We start from the raw sequence: 18,963 nt of genomic DNA on the forward strand, positions 1-18,963 counted from the left end.
AAACCCTCAGTCTCTACAGGTCCCAGCTAGCATGTTAAATGAAAGTTTATGACAGTATAATCAGAAAAAGACAAAACAAGTATGGGTTATTTACAAGCATTGCCAGGAGAAAAAGTTGCATCTGAACAAGCCACAAGAACTCTGGAGCAGTACAGTGCACCACATTTGGTGACAACCAAACACGGCACATTAGCACAAACATCTCATACGAACGGTCAAACACAGAGGTGGAGGGGTGATTTTAGTCTCTTTTGACCGTAAGACCTGGGCACCTTGCAGTCACTGACTCAACCATAATGCCTCTGTAAATCAAAGTATTCTAAAAATAAAAGTCAAATTTGAGGCCATCTGTCCAACAGCTAAATTTGGCCATGCAACAGGACAAACACATCAGCAAAGCTACAACCAAATGTCTGACAAAAGATAATAATCAAGGTGTTGCACATTATTCTTTTTGATATAACTGGATATCTGAGTGGCTACAGAGCAAAAGTGAACATGAACATGCATGCCACTCTTAAACCATTGAAAATCTATCATTTGTACAGCAGCCAGTTGCAGTATCTTAGCCTGCATATGCAAATTGTACACGTTCGTGTCAAAACAGATCTTCGTGGTTGAGGAATCTTTTGTGAAATTGCATTAAAGCTACAGTGTCAAGAAAGCAGTGTAATGATTGACAGCCAAGTAAATCAGTAACAGATTTAATACCACACCTCCGCCCTGAGGCTGTCAACGTAGTGGACAAGAAATCATCACACAGGTCGGCAGCCACGAGACAAACAAACACGTTCTCTCCAATGCTGTGAATGAGCACTTTTCTTGTAACTGAGCTGCAACTACATCGATGTGTGTCAGATAAAGGTCCAGAGGTCAAAGAAAAGTTTGATAATGAAAAGGTAACTTGAAGCTTACACACACAACAAAGTGCTTTAACAGAACATGTTGTATACATCTTAGTTCTCTGGTTGCAGAACTGAACCACAAAAAAGTTTCCAGTTCTCCATTCCCATCACTCCACTGCTCAGTGTTGTGTCCCCACAGTGACTCAAGTAACACTGGTCCAAATGAAGAGACAGCATATGGGAACTGCTCACGAGAGGCAGATGGTGTGTGTGTGTGTGTGTGTGTGTATGTGTGTGTGTAACGAGGGCGTAGGTGTGCTACAAAATGTTCCCCAAACAAAACAGCCCTAAACAGTAACACATGTAGACATTTTAAAATAGAGATAAACCGCAAGGAGGATTTCTATCGCTGCTTTATTTTTCTCCCCATCTTCTTCCTGCTGCTGCACTTGGCAGGACAGGATAGAAGGCAGGAGCAAATTCAAACAGCATTCTTTATGACAATTAGTTGCTAGAGAAACAGGAAAACTGGAAAGTAGATTGTTGCCCCAACGTACTGTGAGTCACTGATGGGATGAGAACAGAGGAGAAGTTTGGTGGTGTGGCAGACAACTGAAAGCACGCCTACCTATCTTGAATCTGGCCGTTGTTGGAGAGGCCTCTGTGTTTCCCTCATACAGTGGGATAATAGTAACAATGTACTCAGTATCTGGCTGTACCCCGGACAACGTGTAGAAGTCGATGTCACCACCGACCTCCACGGTCTCTACATCACGACCTAAGTGAACAAAAAAACAAAGACAAAGATGTAAAGATATGTGACGCAGTAAATAGATGCTGTTAAAAAAAAAGATGTCTGATGTGTCCATCGACCTGTAAACGGTCCCCAGACCAGACGGTACGCCCTCGCACCGCTGACACCTCGCCATCGCACACGAACACTGCCCTCTGACTCCGTCTCCACTGATAACTGCTGCACAACCTCAAGGTTCACTAGCACAAAAACATAAACAGAGAGACGTGAAGATAATGTTAATATACTGAAGGTCAACACAAGGAGACAGTATCACTTAGATCAGGCACTACAATTTATCATTTCTGTGTATTTGTGGCAAACTGTACCACTTATTGTATTTTACCTGCTGACTATGGTCGCTCACATTACAGGAACATTATATAGCAGCGGCAAAAGGATTAACAGCAGGCGAGAGGACGAACTCACGTGTGCGGGCGTTGAGGACAGACGGGGATGCAGAGTTTCGTGGGAACAAGGGGTAGAGGCTGATGACGTACTCTGTGTCAGGCTGAAGTGACTCCAAGGTGACAGATGTGGAGCCTGCAGACAGTGACCGCTCCAACAGCTGAGCTGTCGGCTGACCTACACAGAGAAGAGCAATTAATTAATAAATGCCCTAATCGCAAATCATACTGTGCGCTATGTTCGAACATTCAGACAGAATATTTTTGCCTTTAGGGCCTCGCCTGTGCTTGATTAGTCTCGAGCATACTGAGAAAGGCCGTGTGCCTGTGCAGAATGTAGGTGTCTATCTTTGCCTGGTTTCACTGTATTATAAATGTCAAACGGTGCACTGTGAACAGGTAGGAACATCACTCCATGCTGCGCATGCTCACTACAATGCACCCATTGACGTGGCAGTGTACGATTGACAGGGTAGCTTAGCGTGGCATTCTTCTAGAGAAGAACTGATACTGGCACAGCATGTGGTGAGAGAAAAACCTTATATGAGCCCTCGGGGCCCACTTTCCTCTCCTGAATCACAGCCTAAGCACCCACCCAGACCTCCTGACACACCCGGGTGCTATAAATGTGAAGACAAAATTACTCACAGTCCATGACATAAGCAAAAGTTTTCTCAGTCTGCCTAGCTTCATGATCAGCGATGATAAAATGTATTTGATATTTTAGGTAATTATAAGGCTATAAACATCCCAGCTGACAGCCAGTGCCTGAGGGAAGTTAGATGTTACAGAAGCTAATGTTGATCACACTGAACCCATACTGCTACACACCCTTTGCATGGCCCCTGGATGCCATAAAAAGTAACAGTTATTAACTAGTGTTGACTTCTTTTCCTTTTTTTCATAATTCTGCCAAGGTTAGCATCGTGGCAGGGCTATTCTGACATTATAGGATAAGAACGGATTACCAAAACAGGCAGGAAACATAACAAATACGTGTGTGCCTGACCTTGTGGTCCGTAGGTGATTCTGTAGCCCTGGACAGGAGTTGAAGGTTGATTCCAGCCCAGAGTGAGAGAAAAGAAACCTGCTTGCACCAAGCGCAGACTGGAGACACCTGGCAATGACCCTATGTGAAGAGAAAATGGGCTATTTCATATTGCAAATGGACCGATACTTATCTAGCGCTTGTCTACTTAATCTGAGAACTCAAAGCATTTTCTTATTACAAACCTAATTCATGTATTGACACTCACATTGATAAAAGTGCTTTTTCCGATTCCTAGCCACTCTTAAACCAACATTCAAATGCTCACACTTTGATTAATGGATGAATCAGAGACAACTGGGGTTCAGTAACTTGCCCAAGGATACTTTGACATTCATAAGTGTTTTGTCAGTCTCTTGTGTCTCAGTTGAGTCGTTCACTTTGTACTCACTGGTCCGTTGCTTGGCAGAAACAGAGTCTCCCACACTGTTGGGGTACTGGGCGATGACAGTCACCAGGTAGTCTGTTCCTGACCTTAAACCTCGTGCAGTGTAGGTCCTCTGATTGGCAGTGACACTATCCTGCAGGTTGGGACAGGGGTGATCTTTGTAAACTGACACTCCTAAAATACGTGTATGACTGAAAAATAAATCATCACCATCATGCCAAGGTACACAGAAGTGAATGCAATGCTTTGCTCTGCCACACTTTAATTTTTCCTTTTCCTTGAAGAAGATCCACCCATTAGACATGTTTATACTCAGCCTGAACACACATGCTTCTCGAGCAAAGCAGGATTGCGTCTGGCTCGTAAAACTGCAATTAACCGTTTCAGTGTAGGTCACATAAATGCACCTTTGCTCATTCTCTAAAATCCTTCAACACCTGAGGTCACGTTACCTCGACATCAGTGGAAGAAGTCATGGGGTGAAAGAAACGTGCGAAGTTAGACTTAGAAGACTCGTTTGGCAGGTGACAGCCATATAAAAACAACAAAGTTCAAAGATGAACCACAAAATGCACATTTTAAAGAAAAAGAAATATATTATATACTATTAAATGACATAAATCTTCTTTTATTATTTTTTTCCTGCTGAAGAAAAGATCCTGTATAACTCATTTCTTCCTTTTTTTAATAAATCTTTTTGGGACCAGCATAAAATTTAATCCATCAATCACATCCAATTCAGTGTCAGCTAACCTGATTAAAAAACTAATGATACAATAGAGCTGTAGATGTACAGTACAGTAATCTTAAACATACTATGATATAAGTAATACACTTCATAATTGTTTAAGCTGTGCTTTAGCACTGTGTTTTACAAAATTCTAAACACATCAGTAGTTTACGGCAATAAATGAAAAATGAACTTAAAATGTAACGTTTATGCAATCTGCTCCACTTGTCAATCATGTTGATAATTTCTTGTGAATCATCAGGTGGTGTGTAAAGGTGTATCCTATACTAAAGGAAATAATAAAGGAAGCACTGAAGCACTTCAATCTGATTATTTGGTCGCACCCCTGAACTCACCTGACGCATTTCTGCTATGACTGGTTGACCCAGACCAGTGAGTGGCACGTGCTGGATCACATAGGCACTCACAGGGCCCCCTGCAGGACTCCATCGGAACCTGAGAGAGTCAGACGTCTGGCCTGTGAACTGCAGGTTGGATGGACCAACAAACGCCTCTAAGAAGAGAGGGGACACGGTTAAAATCACACGTAGTTTTACAATAATTGTGACAGTTTAATTTCTTTGAATTCTAATGTTAAATATACCATCGCTAGCATAATCGCCTCCTGCTTTCGAGCAAACTTGAGAGTTCACAAGAGGAAGCAGCGTGTTCAGCAGTTTGAAGTCCCCAACAAAGAAGGTAAAATCACTGCTGGGTTGGGACGAGATCTGAGCCAGTTCATTCCTGTCTGCGCTCTTTATGCCTGATAAAAACAAAATAGTTCTCAAAGAAAACAAAGCACTTCACCTGAAGCTCTGGTATAATTCCAGATTATTCAGAATAACTGAGGAAATACTGCAGATAAAACACACACCAACTGCAAAAACATGAACTCCCTGACTGCGCAGCTTCTGTGCTGGCTCGTTCACATTGTCCTGTGACTTCCCATCTGTGATTAGGATCATGATCTGAAAGTTAAAGAGGGTCCATAGATAAAATTAGCTAGAACTGCTACATTGAATAGATAATAATTTATCAATCATAATGGTATAGCTACTCCTTAGACCTTTGGAACATCCCGAACAGAGGCGGGGTTGAAGAAGTTATCAGAGGCAAACTTAAGGCCGGCACCAGTGCGTGTGTTTCCACCTTTATAGTTTATATTCTGGACAGCGTTGACAAGCTCAGTGCCATTCAGGTAGGCAGTCAACGTGAACTCGACTCTGATGATGGAAAAATGTGCATTAATATACAATTCTGCACCTACCATGTGTTTTTTAGTTGTTGTTTTTTTAAATTACTCTCAGTCACCTCGAGGTGTCACTGTACTGTACAACACCGAACCGAATCCCTGACTCGCCCACGGAGCTGGCGAATGGCTTTACAATTCCAGCCATAAAGCCCTTAACCTGCAGGAAATTAGGTCGGCCAATACTGGAAGAGCCATCAACCAGGAAAACTATATCTGCAGCTTGTACATTATCACACCTGTCTGATGGACATAAAGGACAAGAATTAGAAACAGCAACATAAAACATTATGTCTGTCAGGGAAGATGTGACAGTAAGGTAAAGTGAAGTTATTTCAAACAAAAGGCATTTTACCCTGAGCTTCAGCATGTTTCACAGAGCACAGCAGGACAGTTACAGTGAAAACCCAACTCCACATCTTCACAACCTGGGACACACAAAGAACAGGTAATATTATCATTAATATCATCTCTAAAAACAGTCTGAACAAATTACAAACTGTATATAGATATTTTAATATCATCTTCATTTCTGTTAACCACTATCTATTAATAGTAAACATCAACACTGAAAATCCGGTTTCTGCTGACTGCCACTTTCTTCTTGTTCAGCTGGATTTCATTAGTCATTTGTTCCATAGCATAATTTGTGGGTAGTTCAATCCAGTAATTTGTCTGCATTTTCTTAGGATTCTAGTCATGGTTCCTGCCTATACCTGTTCTGACCTACCTGACAGCCTTTATTTCTTGTTAGCCTCATTACTTTGAACATGTTTTCCTGTAACACAAACACGTAAGGTCTCTTTTCTTATACCAGTCTGTCCTGCAGTCCAGGTTTTGCACTGCACCAAGAAGCTCTCACACCTGGTGAGAAAGTGTCCAAATACCTACCACCCCATATTACCTCATGGACTATTAATGTTATTCATCATTACTGAAGAGACCACTACACGAACACATTACGTGAACAAGAAGCCCTGCAAAAAAGCATTGTGCATGCGCTTTTATTAAAAATTAGTAGCCTTGTATATATGACTGAGTGTTGTTTTAAAAGTCCTTGATATTATAGTGAATGATGACCTCAGAGAAAAACCCACAAAAACCTGTAAATCTGAAAAAAGTAAATGCTATATATAGCTCAGTTAACTAATACCAACCCTTAAACAACAAGATTTACATGGTATATATATATTTTTTTTTTTTACTTGTCATATTCTTGCATGTCTCTCACTAGGTATGGACTCCAAAAAGCAACAGACTGATCTCTATGAGTCCACCTCTTGCATTCAGCAGTGCAGCGGTTTCCAGTAAAACAGCTAACAACCACAAAGGGAGAGAACAGCTAAAGATCAACAACACAGAGTGCCGTATTTCACATCGCCAGCTTTTCTTAATATGTTGGCAAGTGAGTTGACATGACTAAACAGCTTAGGTGGATTGTTTCACTATTACCTGTCTCATGCTAGCTCCACTCCGCATGCAGTGTGCGTGTATGGTGAGTAGGTGCACCCACAGTGAGAGCAGGCTAAGGAGAAGCAAGCGTTACTTCAAATGACAGCAGCAGACAGTGAGCTGAGCCACCCTGGACAATTTGTAATTTTACTCATACAATAGCAATTCAGTAAATTTATATTCTTATATGTTTTAGTTTGTTGCACTTTATTTATTAAAGTAGGAAAAGCAATGTTTAAGTCAAGCCTGATGTTGCTTTAACATAAAAGAGCATTAAGGTAGCTGCTTAAAAGGTTCAATCTAAGATACAACATGTCAGGTGGAAATTATTAATATTTAATATATTTTGCAATATGTTAATATTGCACAGGCTCCTTTAGTTATTGTTAAAGCGTTGTTGCAAATTTCTTTTAAATATTGTGATATCATTTTGAGGTTATATCACTGACCCCTGCCAGAGGCTATCCATCTTTTACATACACTCTACGGACCTCTGTGCATGTTGATCCTAAAAGAATAAAATGCAACCACCCATCCATTTGCTTCCACTTATCCTTGCTGATGATGGAGCCTCTCCCAGCTGTCATGGGGTAGGAGGCAGGGTATACCCTGGACAGATCACCGACCCACAGCACATTCAAACCCACAGTCAATTTAGAATCATGCATGCCTTTGAACTGTAAGATGAAGCGTGGGTAACCAGAGGATACCCATCCAGACACAGCGAAAACATGCACACTTCATGCAGAAAGGCCACAAACTAACTGGAGCGTTTGAACCCGGAACTTTCAAGCTCACAGCAAGAAAGTCTGCATTCATTCTGTGTCAAACAAAACTTCCTGTTCATGTTTCTAATTTACACAAGAGTTTGATTTTTTTATTTTTTTTAACAGCTGTCCTTCTCATTCTCTTCCCTCCACACACACTTCACATAGCATGCATATTCAGAGCATACATGCTTCTGTACATGTGATCATGCATCACACACCTTTCATCTTTGCTCAAAGGATAGTGGTCAGAAAAGACTATTTTTTACAGCGAGCATCAGATCCACTCTTAAACTTCACTAGTGTAACTCGTGTTGGAGTTTGGCCATAAAAAAGCTTTAACGTATTTTTTCTCCATATTTCTCTTTGGCCACTGTATGTCTGGAATGCAGATGTCAGATCCTTACAGACAATATGCACCATTCTGGAAAAAATCCAACAGATCCCTGATTCACTTGCAGACCATCTTGCAGCATTACTATTCTCTACAGTGTATCTCACTGTTACCATGTTTTGCTCATAAGAAATTTCCAATATGATTTTGGTGACAGCTTTTTTTAGGTGAAGAAATTCCTTCTGGATGTGGAGTATTCATTTTCATGAAAACCTTTGATTCATCTTTGACGCAGTCAGGCACAGCATTAAAGTTACTGAAAATAGCTGACAGATGTTGAGCCAAAGACAGAAACATCAGATCTACTCTGTAGGGATATGGTAGCTAAAGTAAACACACAATATAATGAAGGAAACATGAAAAAAAAAACATTTAAGTGGATCAAACCAATTACATATGTTGGTGGCAGGACAGCATCAGACTGGAGTGATTTTCTGAGCCTGAATGTAAAGAACAGTAACATCGTCTGACATTTGGAGACTTTTATAGCTTGGCATTTTGTTGCAACACTGACCAAAACCAGACTGACTATCAACGAGCTTTGGTCCGAGCTAACCCACATGAAAGACACATGCTGCCAGACTTGATAAGACTCACAATAAACAGAAAACTTTTGCAGTACTTTGAGTATCAAAGTTACTTCTTATTTTAACCCTTACCATAAATAGAATGTGTTACCTTTTAAATTCATTAGGATACAACTACTTTCTAATAATTGGAATTTAAATTAGTCTTAGCCTTGATCTGTCAGAAGCAAGCAGTAACCTCCTAAACCGAAAAATACTAAAGGCTACAACTTCTTGACTAGCTCCAAAAGACACATAATCAACAGAGAGTGCTATTTTAAAAAGCCTCAAAAAACAGCATTGAAACCCAGGTTTAAAAGGTTGGAACAATATAGGTCTACGCATAATTATCCCCTTAGAAATTGGCTTAAATTTATCGGTGTGGCTGCTTTGATTGATTGGTGGTTTATAGTCACTGGCTGTGAACACAATTAACATTAGAGGCAGCCAAAGCTTCATTAAAGTTGAAGCTTCAGTTTTTCAGTTTTTATCATGTTGTTTGTTTAGGTAAGTTTATTTATTTATTTTTTTTGGTATGCGGGTTTTTCAAGATCTGGAATATTAATATGTCTATGTCTGCCTTACTTAGAAAGTACTTGGGGTAAACTGCTGTTTTAAATGCACTGCATAATTAAAAGTGACTTGACCTGATGTGACTTCAACCTGGAGAGTCCACAACCAATGGGCGACACCACGGTGTCCACCTTTAATTTACACTCTGTGATCTGATGGTCACAAACTGCCATTTTGATTTATGACAGAATGTAAACCAGTCATATGATTGGTTAAATAACATACATGTATTCTTACTAAATGCAGTTTAAGATCTTGTAGCCGCACCTGAGGTAAGATGTTATATTGAGCTAGCTGGTAAAATTCCACATTGAATGAAAGCTTTTATTATCATCGGATTGCCACACCCAGTTTCACAGCAGAGGCTTGCTCAGACTTCAAATAATCTAGTTACAGTTCATGTAAAGTCCAACAAAGAGTGCATCAACTTTAAGGTTATTCTTTAACATCTATAACCTCGTTTTGATTCAAATGTGCACTTTTCTAGGGACTTCTGGAGGAAAGTTTGCATTTCACGGTTCCTGATGTGCACACATGTTTAACTGCAGCAACTCTGAAACCACAAATCCCTTCTTAATACCTATAACACCACCTCTAAAGCTCACTAGTAGATTCTGCTGTAATTATCTACTGTAAATACATCAGGACTCGTGCATTTCTACAATAACACTTGAGTGCTGTCACACATTCTGCACAGATCTGCTGAATACTGTTCAGTGAAATTATTTTAAAAATGAAAAGAGACAAAAAATATTCAAGAATCTAAAGTTAGATAATAACCAGTTTTTCTAATGTTCAAACACTGCTTGAGGCCAGAAGCTCATAATCACTGATAAATGTTTGTTCCTTAAACAAGAGTTTATTTTTGTCCGAAACACACATCACACACAGGAAGCTTAATGTGTTCCAAATGTAACCCCTCTTTCCCTTTTCAAAAATCAAAGCATCTATTTTGAGGCTCTCACACCTACAAATTTAAATTATGTACCGTTAACTCCTACCTTTTATGTTATTTTTCTCACTGTAGCAAATCTATAGAAGTTCTGTTTATTGCTGGTTTTGTAAGCCAAGTTTTGAGACTATAGTCTATATTCCCAGCCTTTTCTGAAGTACAGTGGCTAACTTACCACTTTGTAATGTGATTTAAGATGTCACCAAACACGCCATCTTATGACTAAAAGTTGCACTAAATGTTAAATGGACTACAAACAATGGATTTTTCTTCTTCTTGCTATTCCCACGATACACTCACAAACCCTTTTCTGTTTTCAGGCACAAATCTGTTCACATAAAGTCCTGGTAGAAATACTTCCAAGTAATTACTGCCAATTTACAAGCCAATTGTGGGGTGTGTGTGTGGGGTGACCTATTTCTGAATGTTTTTTTGATAGATGTTCATCAAGTCTATATTAACAACGTGTCTAGTCTGGCTTCCACACCTGGAATGTTTAAATTATGAACTGGCTTATGGGCATGACCACACCCATGACTAGCCACTTGGCAAATAAACCAATCAAGAAGGTTAAAGGGTCAAAAGCTCAGAAGCTGACTGCTTCTTCTTCTTCCTAAACACAAGTCCCCCAAGCCGTCAGACTCCTGAACACTCAGTGACAGGACTGACACACACACACACACACACACCAAGTTACTTTTTCCACAATGCTCAGTCTTTTGCACATTTCTATTGCACTGTCTTGTGTCTGTATTGTTCTATCTGGTGTTACACTGTCTTTGTTTTGTTTTTTTGCAATTTTTGCACATTGCACTTTATATAGTCCTGTGTTGATTGTCTGTTATATATTACATGTGGCACCATGGTCTTGGAAGAACATTGTCTCGTTTCACTGTGTACTGTACATGGTTAGAACGACAATAAAGCAACCTGACTTCAAGTCATTTTTAAAAAGAAAAAGTAATGTGTGCATAACAGCACAGACAGAGGAAGTAAAAGACATTTAAACCTGTGGAAATTGTTTAATACTCATCCTAAAGCTTCTGTTGGAAGTTTGTACAGGAGCTAGACTATGCTTTCTAAAAGCTACGCTTTTAGTAGAGATGCCATTCTCCCAGGGGGGCAGTGGGACACAGGCCACTGTGCTGTGACAGAGTGCAGGATTGTGTAAGAGCCAGCATAACATCAGTCTAGGGGACAGAGAGCGACACAAGTGGACAAGGGGATGGAAGGATCAAACGGGGTGGAAATGTCACAGTAAATTACTCAAAGTCTCGAGCTAAAACGCTCAGGATCTTGTGTACTTTGTACCCAAAGGTTGATCTTGGCAACTAGAAACAAGCGCTGCTCCGAGGCCATTAGGGAATTAAAACAAAGAGGGAGGGCTAATGCAGACTTCTTTGGCCCCTGAAGTCAAATATATCATCTCCCACTTCCAACAATAATGGTTTCTTTAACCAAACAAAACAAAAACCTTGTAACAGCAACATTTGAATCTTATCCATGACCCCTTGCTGTAACAAGTTTCAAAATAAGCTCCAGTCTTATCCTCCTATTTAAGCATCACACTAGCTTTGTATTACTGTTATCAAAAGCCAGACTGACTGCATCAGAGAAATGACAACATTCAATGAGAAGTTATCCGTCTCATTCAAAAGCATTAATGGACTGAGACAAGTCAAATCCACAGGGCTTATAGTTGGTTTAATCCAACATAAACACAGAGAAAGAGAAACCTAAGCACGAGTAAAAACGGGCCATTGTTCATAAAATTGTTAAAGCAACTTTCTTATCCTAAAACCTGAATAGAAAATGCTGGACAATGCACACATTAAGCACACGCGGTAACCAGCAGCAGCAGGCCTTACTTGGGATGACACACTTGGGATGAGTCCAGAGACATCCACTACCACAGTGGCACGCCAAAAAAGTTAACCAAGCATGGCTGCAGCAATGCAGCAAATTAAAAGGAGAGAGAGCGAGAAAGTGGCAGGGTGCATGTGAGGCTGTGAGGAAGACTCTAATCATTCCTTATATATATTTTCAGGCATTTTTTTTTTCTTTGCTGTTGTCTGAGCCAAACCACAGCAAAGAAAAGGATGTCCTCAGAAGTAGTACAGACAGTTGAAACCAATCAAGATACAAAAGGCTGAGGAGGAAACGTAGGAGGGAGATTCTTTTGCAGCATCATGGTGTAATAATGGCCTCTCGCTATAAAAGTTCAGCTGAGGTCAAGATGTTATGAACGTCTAGTTCAACTAATGTAGGGATTTGGGGTCAGAGCAAAATTATTTTCTTTCTTTCACAAGGCAGTGGCGCTTACGATTTATTAAGACTCCTGTGCCTGATTCTCGTTATCATACAGAATACAGAAAAGCCAAGCATTTAAAAACACTTGTAATTATGAGAAGGGTGAAAATTAGGTGATGAATGTTCTGGATGTTCTTGTGCCAAGTGAAGCATTTTTTTTTCTGATGGCAAAGCGATGGGCTTAAAGGGGCGGTGTACTGGCTACAGTTTGGGTAATTCCCCCATTTGCACAGTTGCGCTTACCAGACTGCAAGGTGTGCAGAATAAGTTAATGCAGTGCACACATGCATAGCATTCTTATATAGACTGTCATTAGTAGTCTTCAGTGTAGAAATGCATGCAAACTGTGCACGAACTGCACCCAAGCACAAGGGCTCCCACAGAACACAGTTTCCACTTATCTTACCTGGGGATCTCTTCTCCTTGCACCCGACTGCAGCCTGCCGCTCCCCACCTTTCCACCTGTGGCATATCCACCAGCCCTGGATCTCCGTGCAGTATTTTGACCACACAGACGAGAATCACAATCCCGGCGTCCAAAGTCACAACTTCAAAAAGGTAAAAAGCAATCCAGTGGAGCTCAAACGCCTAGATCCTGTTGCTGCATCCCGGTGGAGGACCGTCAGATGTGAACGCTATTTCTGAATCCCGAGGCAGCGCTGCTCAGCGTGGGCTGAACTCAAGCAGGAGCAGAACAGTCCAGACTTGCTCGGATGCCTGAAGGGGAGTCCTGAGCTCTCCCTTTCTGCTGCCTTTTTTTTTAACCTCATTCTCTTTTCATGTCGTCCCTCCCTTCTGCTGACTGAAAAGCAGCCCATGCAACCGTTTACATGTGAACAGTAATCTCGTTACTTCTACCTGGAAAACTTCTGGTCACATGATTTTTATCCTGCTGTAGACCGACTTGGAAAAAGTTATGTGCACTGGTGGTACTATCACAAAACAAAAACAATAATGACTAGTACTTAATGGAATATTTAGTTTAACTGAAAAATGTGTAACCAGTGATCTCAGAATCTACATTAAAACTCCTCAACAAAACAAAAACTGTAATAAAAAACAGCCTTTCTATGCCTTGATGTGGTGCTAATGATTCTCAAGGCTAGCTTCTAAACAGCTTCTTAACCAGGCTGCTGCAACTTTATTTCGGGGGGGTTGTGGAGTTTGTTTATTATAAAAACAAAGTTAAAAGATTTTAAATGAGGCTTTGTTTAAAAGGAAATGCAGAAGAGTTTCCCAGAAGGCTCCAAAAATAAACATGTAATTATGTCAGGAGTAACTTGGATAGGCAAACCCTCATGAAATTTGCTTACAGACACATAGTAATATAACAAATTATGTATAGCACAGTAGAAACCATATGTTTGTTTTATTTTTCCTATGTGCTTATAAACCTAATTATAACCCTCTTATTCATTTTTAGGCTAGAAACGCTTATTTTACTACAAAAATAATTAAGATTTAAAAAAATAAAAAATACCTATAGGTCAGAGAAACCTGCGACATAATGAAATTCCCACGATATAAATTTACAGATAAATCTTGTGAAACAAGACAGCAAGTGCAACTAGCTTAACAACTGCCTTGTGTGGAAAAAGCATAAACTGTCAACATCGTGCAAATTAAGTACCAGTTTCTAAATTTGAGCAAAATAGGATTTGGGGTTTGATACCTCACCTTCTCAATGCAAGGTGAGGTATCACTTGAAGTCCATCAAGCTGCAGGGGACTAAAGTGAGTCAAACCTCACTTTAGTCCCCTGCAGCTTGATGGACTTCAGTTTGGTCAGTTTACGAAAGGGGGTAAACCCTCTGCTTTAACAAGATACTTTTTTGGTCATTAGCAAGGAAACAGTATGAGTTAAAACTGCAGAGTCTCTGCTCATCAGTATGCACTGGGATATTGGATCAACATTCCTACTTAACCTCAATGCAGATGCAAATCACAGAAAAGTATTTTTAATTAGAAATGGAGAGGCAGGATTGCCTCATTATCATTTGAGGTTTTAAAAGCATGCTTATCCAGCCACTGTTTTCAGCAACATTTGTCAACAGCTTATCATTTTTTTAAAGTGTTTTCATGTGTGGTTATAGATTATCTGTGACAGGCATAGCTTCTTTGGTAGCAACCGAAGGTTTGGACTGCTTTTTTTTTTTTCAAGAAACATATCCACAGTTTTTGCTGTAATTGTAGTTCACACTGTAGTTAACGCCATTTGAAACACTTTAAACTGGAAGCAAGAACCTACCAATTTAATCAAAGAAAAAGATTTATGGTAATGAAAGTGTATCCTTCATAATATATGTACTGTTGTTCAATAAAATGAATGCTCTTCTACAGGGAGCTGACAGACACTCCCTGGTTCTGTTACTTCTTGCCAAAAGGCATCACCCAGCCACTCTGAGCCTCTGTAACTCACATCAACACCAAATTAGACTGCTCGGCATTCTTTGCAGGGCAGCTTCCTATTGTTAACTTTTACTAGCGTGCTAGTTATTGTTGCCATAGCAACGACTGCACATCTGAGCTATACCTATTATATTCATACGGGATTATTCTGACTGTATGCACTATTTACAGGTAAATTACACTCCTACTCTTAAATGGAAGTGCTGCACTTCATATGTCATATGGTGTTGTGAGTTCTATCTGTTTTTATGATATCTGAAGTGATTAAAGTCCCAGATTAGATTTTTCATGCTCTCTTCCTCTTCTGTTCAGAGGGTACATTTACCACTGAATTAAACCTCAGAGGTTTCTTTTTTTTTTTCCCACTTTAAGCGAGAGCCAAAGGCAGACTCTGGTGTAAACAATCAGGCAGGAAGGCAGACAGAAATCTGTGCTAGGCAGATGTGTTGTGCAGCTCTGGATCTTTTGAACCAGCCAGCAAAACTGAAACCATAACCATGCTGCACTAATAAAAACACATTCCAGTACAGAATGTATGTTCTCCTGACAATGCTTTTTTAACCTCTGCTGGTTGGGAACGATTGAGACAAGATGACTTGTGGTTTAAAGTTTGTACTTTGCACATCACCTCCCTGATTTAGTCTCATGTGTATCCTTCAATCATAATCATAACCAAGATACAACAGTAAACAGCCCATGTGGCTTGAATTCAATTCCCAGACCTGCTGAATTCCTTTGGTCAGGGCGGAAGTGAGTAAGACAGTTATCCTGTCCCCAGCTTTTTGGATCATTCTTTCCTGTAGCCAGGAACTGTGGACAGTTATTATAGTAATTATTTCAAATATATGCATTCACTTCAGCTGCAAGAATTAAATTGTGTGAATGTGGCACTGGGTTCTGCTGGAAAACATCTTACTTGTTCAGTAAAACCTAAAAATAGCTTAAGAAAAGAGAGAGTGAATCATATCTTAAGAGAATCATCCGTCTACTCGGTTCTGTTTTCATAGATGTACGGCCAGGAGAACATGTCAGTGGAGGGATGTCATGAGAGCTCCGCCATGCACGCAGTGAGTTCAGGAGTTCTCATGGCAGTGTTCAGCCTGGAGACATAATAGGACATAATGAACCCCATATGATTAAAACAAGATCAAGGAGGCAGGGATTACAACTTGTAATATTTTAAAAATGAGCTTCTTCAAGCAACTTGCTATCAGCAAGTGTGAACATGGTTTGTGGAGGACTGAGTTGGCACTGGTTACTTCATCTCATCTCGGTTTCTGTCATATTCAGAGTCAGTTACTCCATAATAGCCTTGATAATCTGTGGTGCTACTATTTTCTTTACAATTTCTCAACTAAACATTTTTATTTATTTTTTTGTTGTTTTTTTGAGAGGTACGCACAGGTACTGGGTGGTGACGTGTGATGTCTGTTTTCTGTGCTTTTCCTTGTGATTGACACCAATCTCTCCATTTCCTGTTCTCCCTTTACCCTTCATGTTTTTGCACACGTTGAGGTGATTTACCTGGGTTAGACATTAAAGGAGAGTGCAACGTTTCTTCATGTAGGCACTCATTTTGTTCTCTCACCATTTTAAACAAACCAATCGTGTGAAACGATTTGAGCCTTCCTTTGGTTTTTGTTTGTTGCAGACAGGTCTTAAATCAGACTGGTGAGTGACAAAGAAATGCACCATCTGTGTTTGTTTACCAGACTCAACCAGGCAAAGACAATAGACTGGCCCTCTGAATGGCTTTGGAAAATGTAAAGGAGGACAGAAATTTTGGAATTGTGATGCATTTTCATTAGGTTTAGAGCGTTCCCTCATCACAAAGCTAGCCTTCTTACAACACCAGAGTCGATAAGTAATAGATAAATAGTTAAATGAAAGAAAAGTTCCTGTTTTTTTCGCTGTCTATTAAACGTCTATCAAAAAAAGTAAAATAAATAATTAAATAGAAACGTTTCTGTTAATTAACAAAGCAATCTGAACAATGAGCCACCAGTTTAGCAAATTAATTATTAAGCCCAAAGAGTTTAAGTCATTTACTACAAAAGCATTTCTTCATCATGTACAAAACACTGAGACATATTGTTGAAACTGCACTCAGTATCTTTATATCAAGATATCATAGGGATTAAACATGTAGTTAAGCTTCGTTACACTGACAGAAAGGGGAATTTCACTGGCGTGGCCCACATAGGATCAAAGTGGGCTGGATGTGACCCACAATGTAAAATGAGTTTGACATCCCTGCTTTAAGGTTATCTATACAAACTGCTTTTTCTTCTGTTTGTCTGTACTACAGGACACAACAGAGGAATGTTTAGTTAAGAATTCACAAACTACTCACCTTGTTTTGGCAAGGAAGGAGGACGATGAACAGCCAAGCTTCCTCTTAATTCCTTAATCACCTGCAGCTTTCTTCTTAAATACCACATGTCCAGGTGAAAAATAGCAGTGAAACGCTCTCGTAACTACATTACAGAAGAACGAGAGGTGAGAAGAGAACATAAAGCATGAAGTGTTCTGACAGGTAAAGTATAATTAAAAAGGGAAATTGTCAGATTGGTACATAGCTGTGTCCAGTGTTTGGTGGGGGTGGTTAGCAGCTTAAAGTCAAGATTTAGGTTTGTAGGAAGGTTAGGAGGCTGGGTGATTTTCCTTTTTTCTCTTTTGAAGTTTGAAAGGTTAACGCAATCGTGGTGCATGAAGCAAAGCTATGATGACTAGAAAAATGACATTTCCCCAAAAGTCAGCTGATAATAAGTCGCAGTAAAGTGCTACATAAAAGCTACTCGAGTTCCTGCTTATGCTTGTGAAATAAAGACGTCTGTAGACATTTGTGAATAGAAGCAGTAGCACAGTCAGTGTAATTAATATAATCATTACACTGACAATTCCACCTCCAACCTCATAGTGTCAAGAATAAAATCGTAACTTTTACTCGTTATTACTTATTTTTTGAAAATAACATGCATTTAAAAGTCAATTACAGTGTCCATATTTTACAGTACAATTCTGACCAGATGAACACCTTTTTGATCATCTGTTTCCAAACCAGCACACTGTGACTCAAAGCATTTCATTTGCTCTTAGATGTGTCACTGTTGCCTCAAAACAAACGCTGTGTGTTAGGAAACATGCCGTCGCTGCAGAATGCTCTGCTTTGAAAGGCTTCACTTCTTTAGGTCTCTGCTTGGGATGAGTTCCCACTGGCTTGCAGACAGAAGGCAGCAGTTGATGTTAATCCCGGGTTTTTTATTAACAATGTGGTAACATGTCTGAACAAACGGATGTAAACAATAGCAGTGTCTTTGATGATTCACCAGTCTGGGCTGGATGTTGATTTCCTCTGTAATAGCACCGATGGGCATCATTATTCTTGGCTGGAAGATCCAACATGTTTTAAAAGATTTAGAGGCAAAACCTCAGGATTAAATGACTGTCACGTCTTTATTAAAATTAAAAATTAAAAACAAAACGTAAACATAATTGAAAACGAGCAATTATGTGTCTCTTTAATCTTTGTACCAGTCTCTAAGGTATAGAGACAGCTGCTTTTTGTTTTGGAGAAGCTCATCCCAGCATAATTTAATTATAAATCAGAATTTGTGTGAGGTCCCCTTTCAGAGTTTTAAAACACCACTTTACCTTTCCAGCTGTCCCATTACTCTATAACAACAGGGTTCGTGGGGCTTAAACAGAGAGCGTAGACTTCCAAATATCACTGTGATTCACTTTCAGGTCTTCACTGCTCTTCCTGTGAGCGTAGGTACATATTAACCCCTCTTGTAGAACTTCTCATGTCTTTTAGGTGAAATACACTGTTCATCACAAGGATTTTTGACCTTTGACTTGAGCAGTAGTGCGCTGGGTCCAACAGTAATTCAATTCAATTCAATTCAATTCAATTCAATTCAATTCAATTCAATTCAATTCAATTCAATTCAATTCAATTCAATTCAATTTTATTTATATAGCGCCAAATCACAACAAAAGTCGCCTCAAGGCGCTTCATAGATACAGAGAAAAACCTAACAATCATATGACCCCCTATGAGCAAGCACTTTGGCGACAG

At 39.8% G+C, this 18,963-nt stretch overlaps 1 protein-coding gene across 2 annotated transcripts in view; it reads right to left on the reverse strand.

The window, feature by feature from the left end:
- Positions 1–13,196, reverse strand: part of col7a1 (collagen, type VII, alpha 1) — a 65,841-nt gene extending 52,645 nt beyond the window's left edge. For both annotated transcript variants that reach the window (XM_084928392.1, XM_084928391.1), the window contains exons 1-12: positions 12,881–13,196; positions 5,816–5,888; positions 5,523–5,703; positions 5,278–5,434; positions 5,086–5,179; positions 4,816–4,974; positions 4,568–4,725; positions 3,485–3,614; positions 3,055–3,174; positions 2,068–2,223; positions 1,719–1,838; positions 1,474–1,623 (exon numbers count right to left, since the gene is read on the reverse strand). In XM_084928392.1, the coding sequence (XP_084784518.1) occupies positions 1,474–1,623; positions 1,719–1,838; positions 2,068–2,223; positions 3,055–3,174; positions 3,485–3,614; positions 4,568–4,725; positions 4,816–4,974; positions 5,086–5,179; positions 5,278–5,434; positions 5,523–5,703; positions 5,816–5,879 (1,489 nt within the window). In that variant the 5' untranslated portion in view covers positions 5,880–5,888; positions 12,881–13,196. The remainder of the gene's footprint in view (positions 1–1,473; positions 1,624–1,718; positions 1,839–2,067; positions 2,224–3,054; positions 3,175–3,484; positions 3,615–4,567; positions 4,726–4,815; positions 4,975–5,085; positions 5,180–5,277; positions 5,435–5,522; positions 5,704–5,815; positions 5,889–12,880) is intronic.
- Positions 13,197–18,963: the final 5,767 nt, after the last annotated feature.

The sequence above is a fragment of the Perissodus microlepis genome, chromosome 5, assembly GCF_051167445.1.
Source record: "Perissodus microlepis isolate ML-2025 ecotype Zambia chromosome 5, ASM5116744v1, whole genome shotgun sequence".
Lineage (NCBI taxonomy): Eukaryota > Metazoa > Chordata > Actinopteri > Cichliformes > Cichlidae > Perissodus > Perissodus microlepis.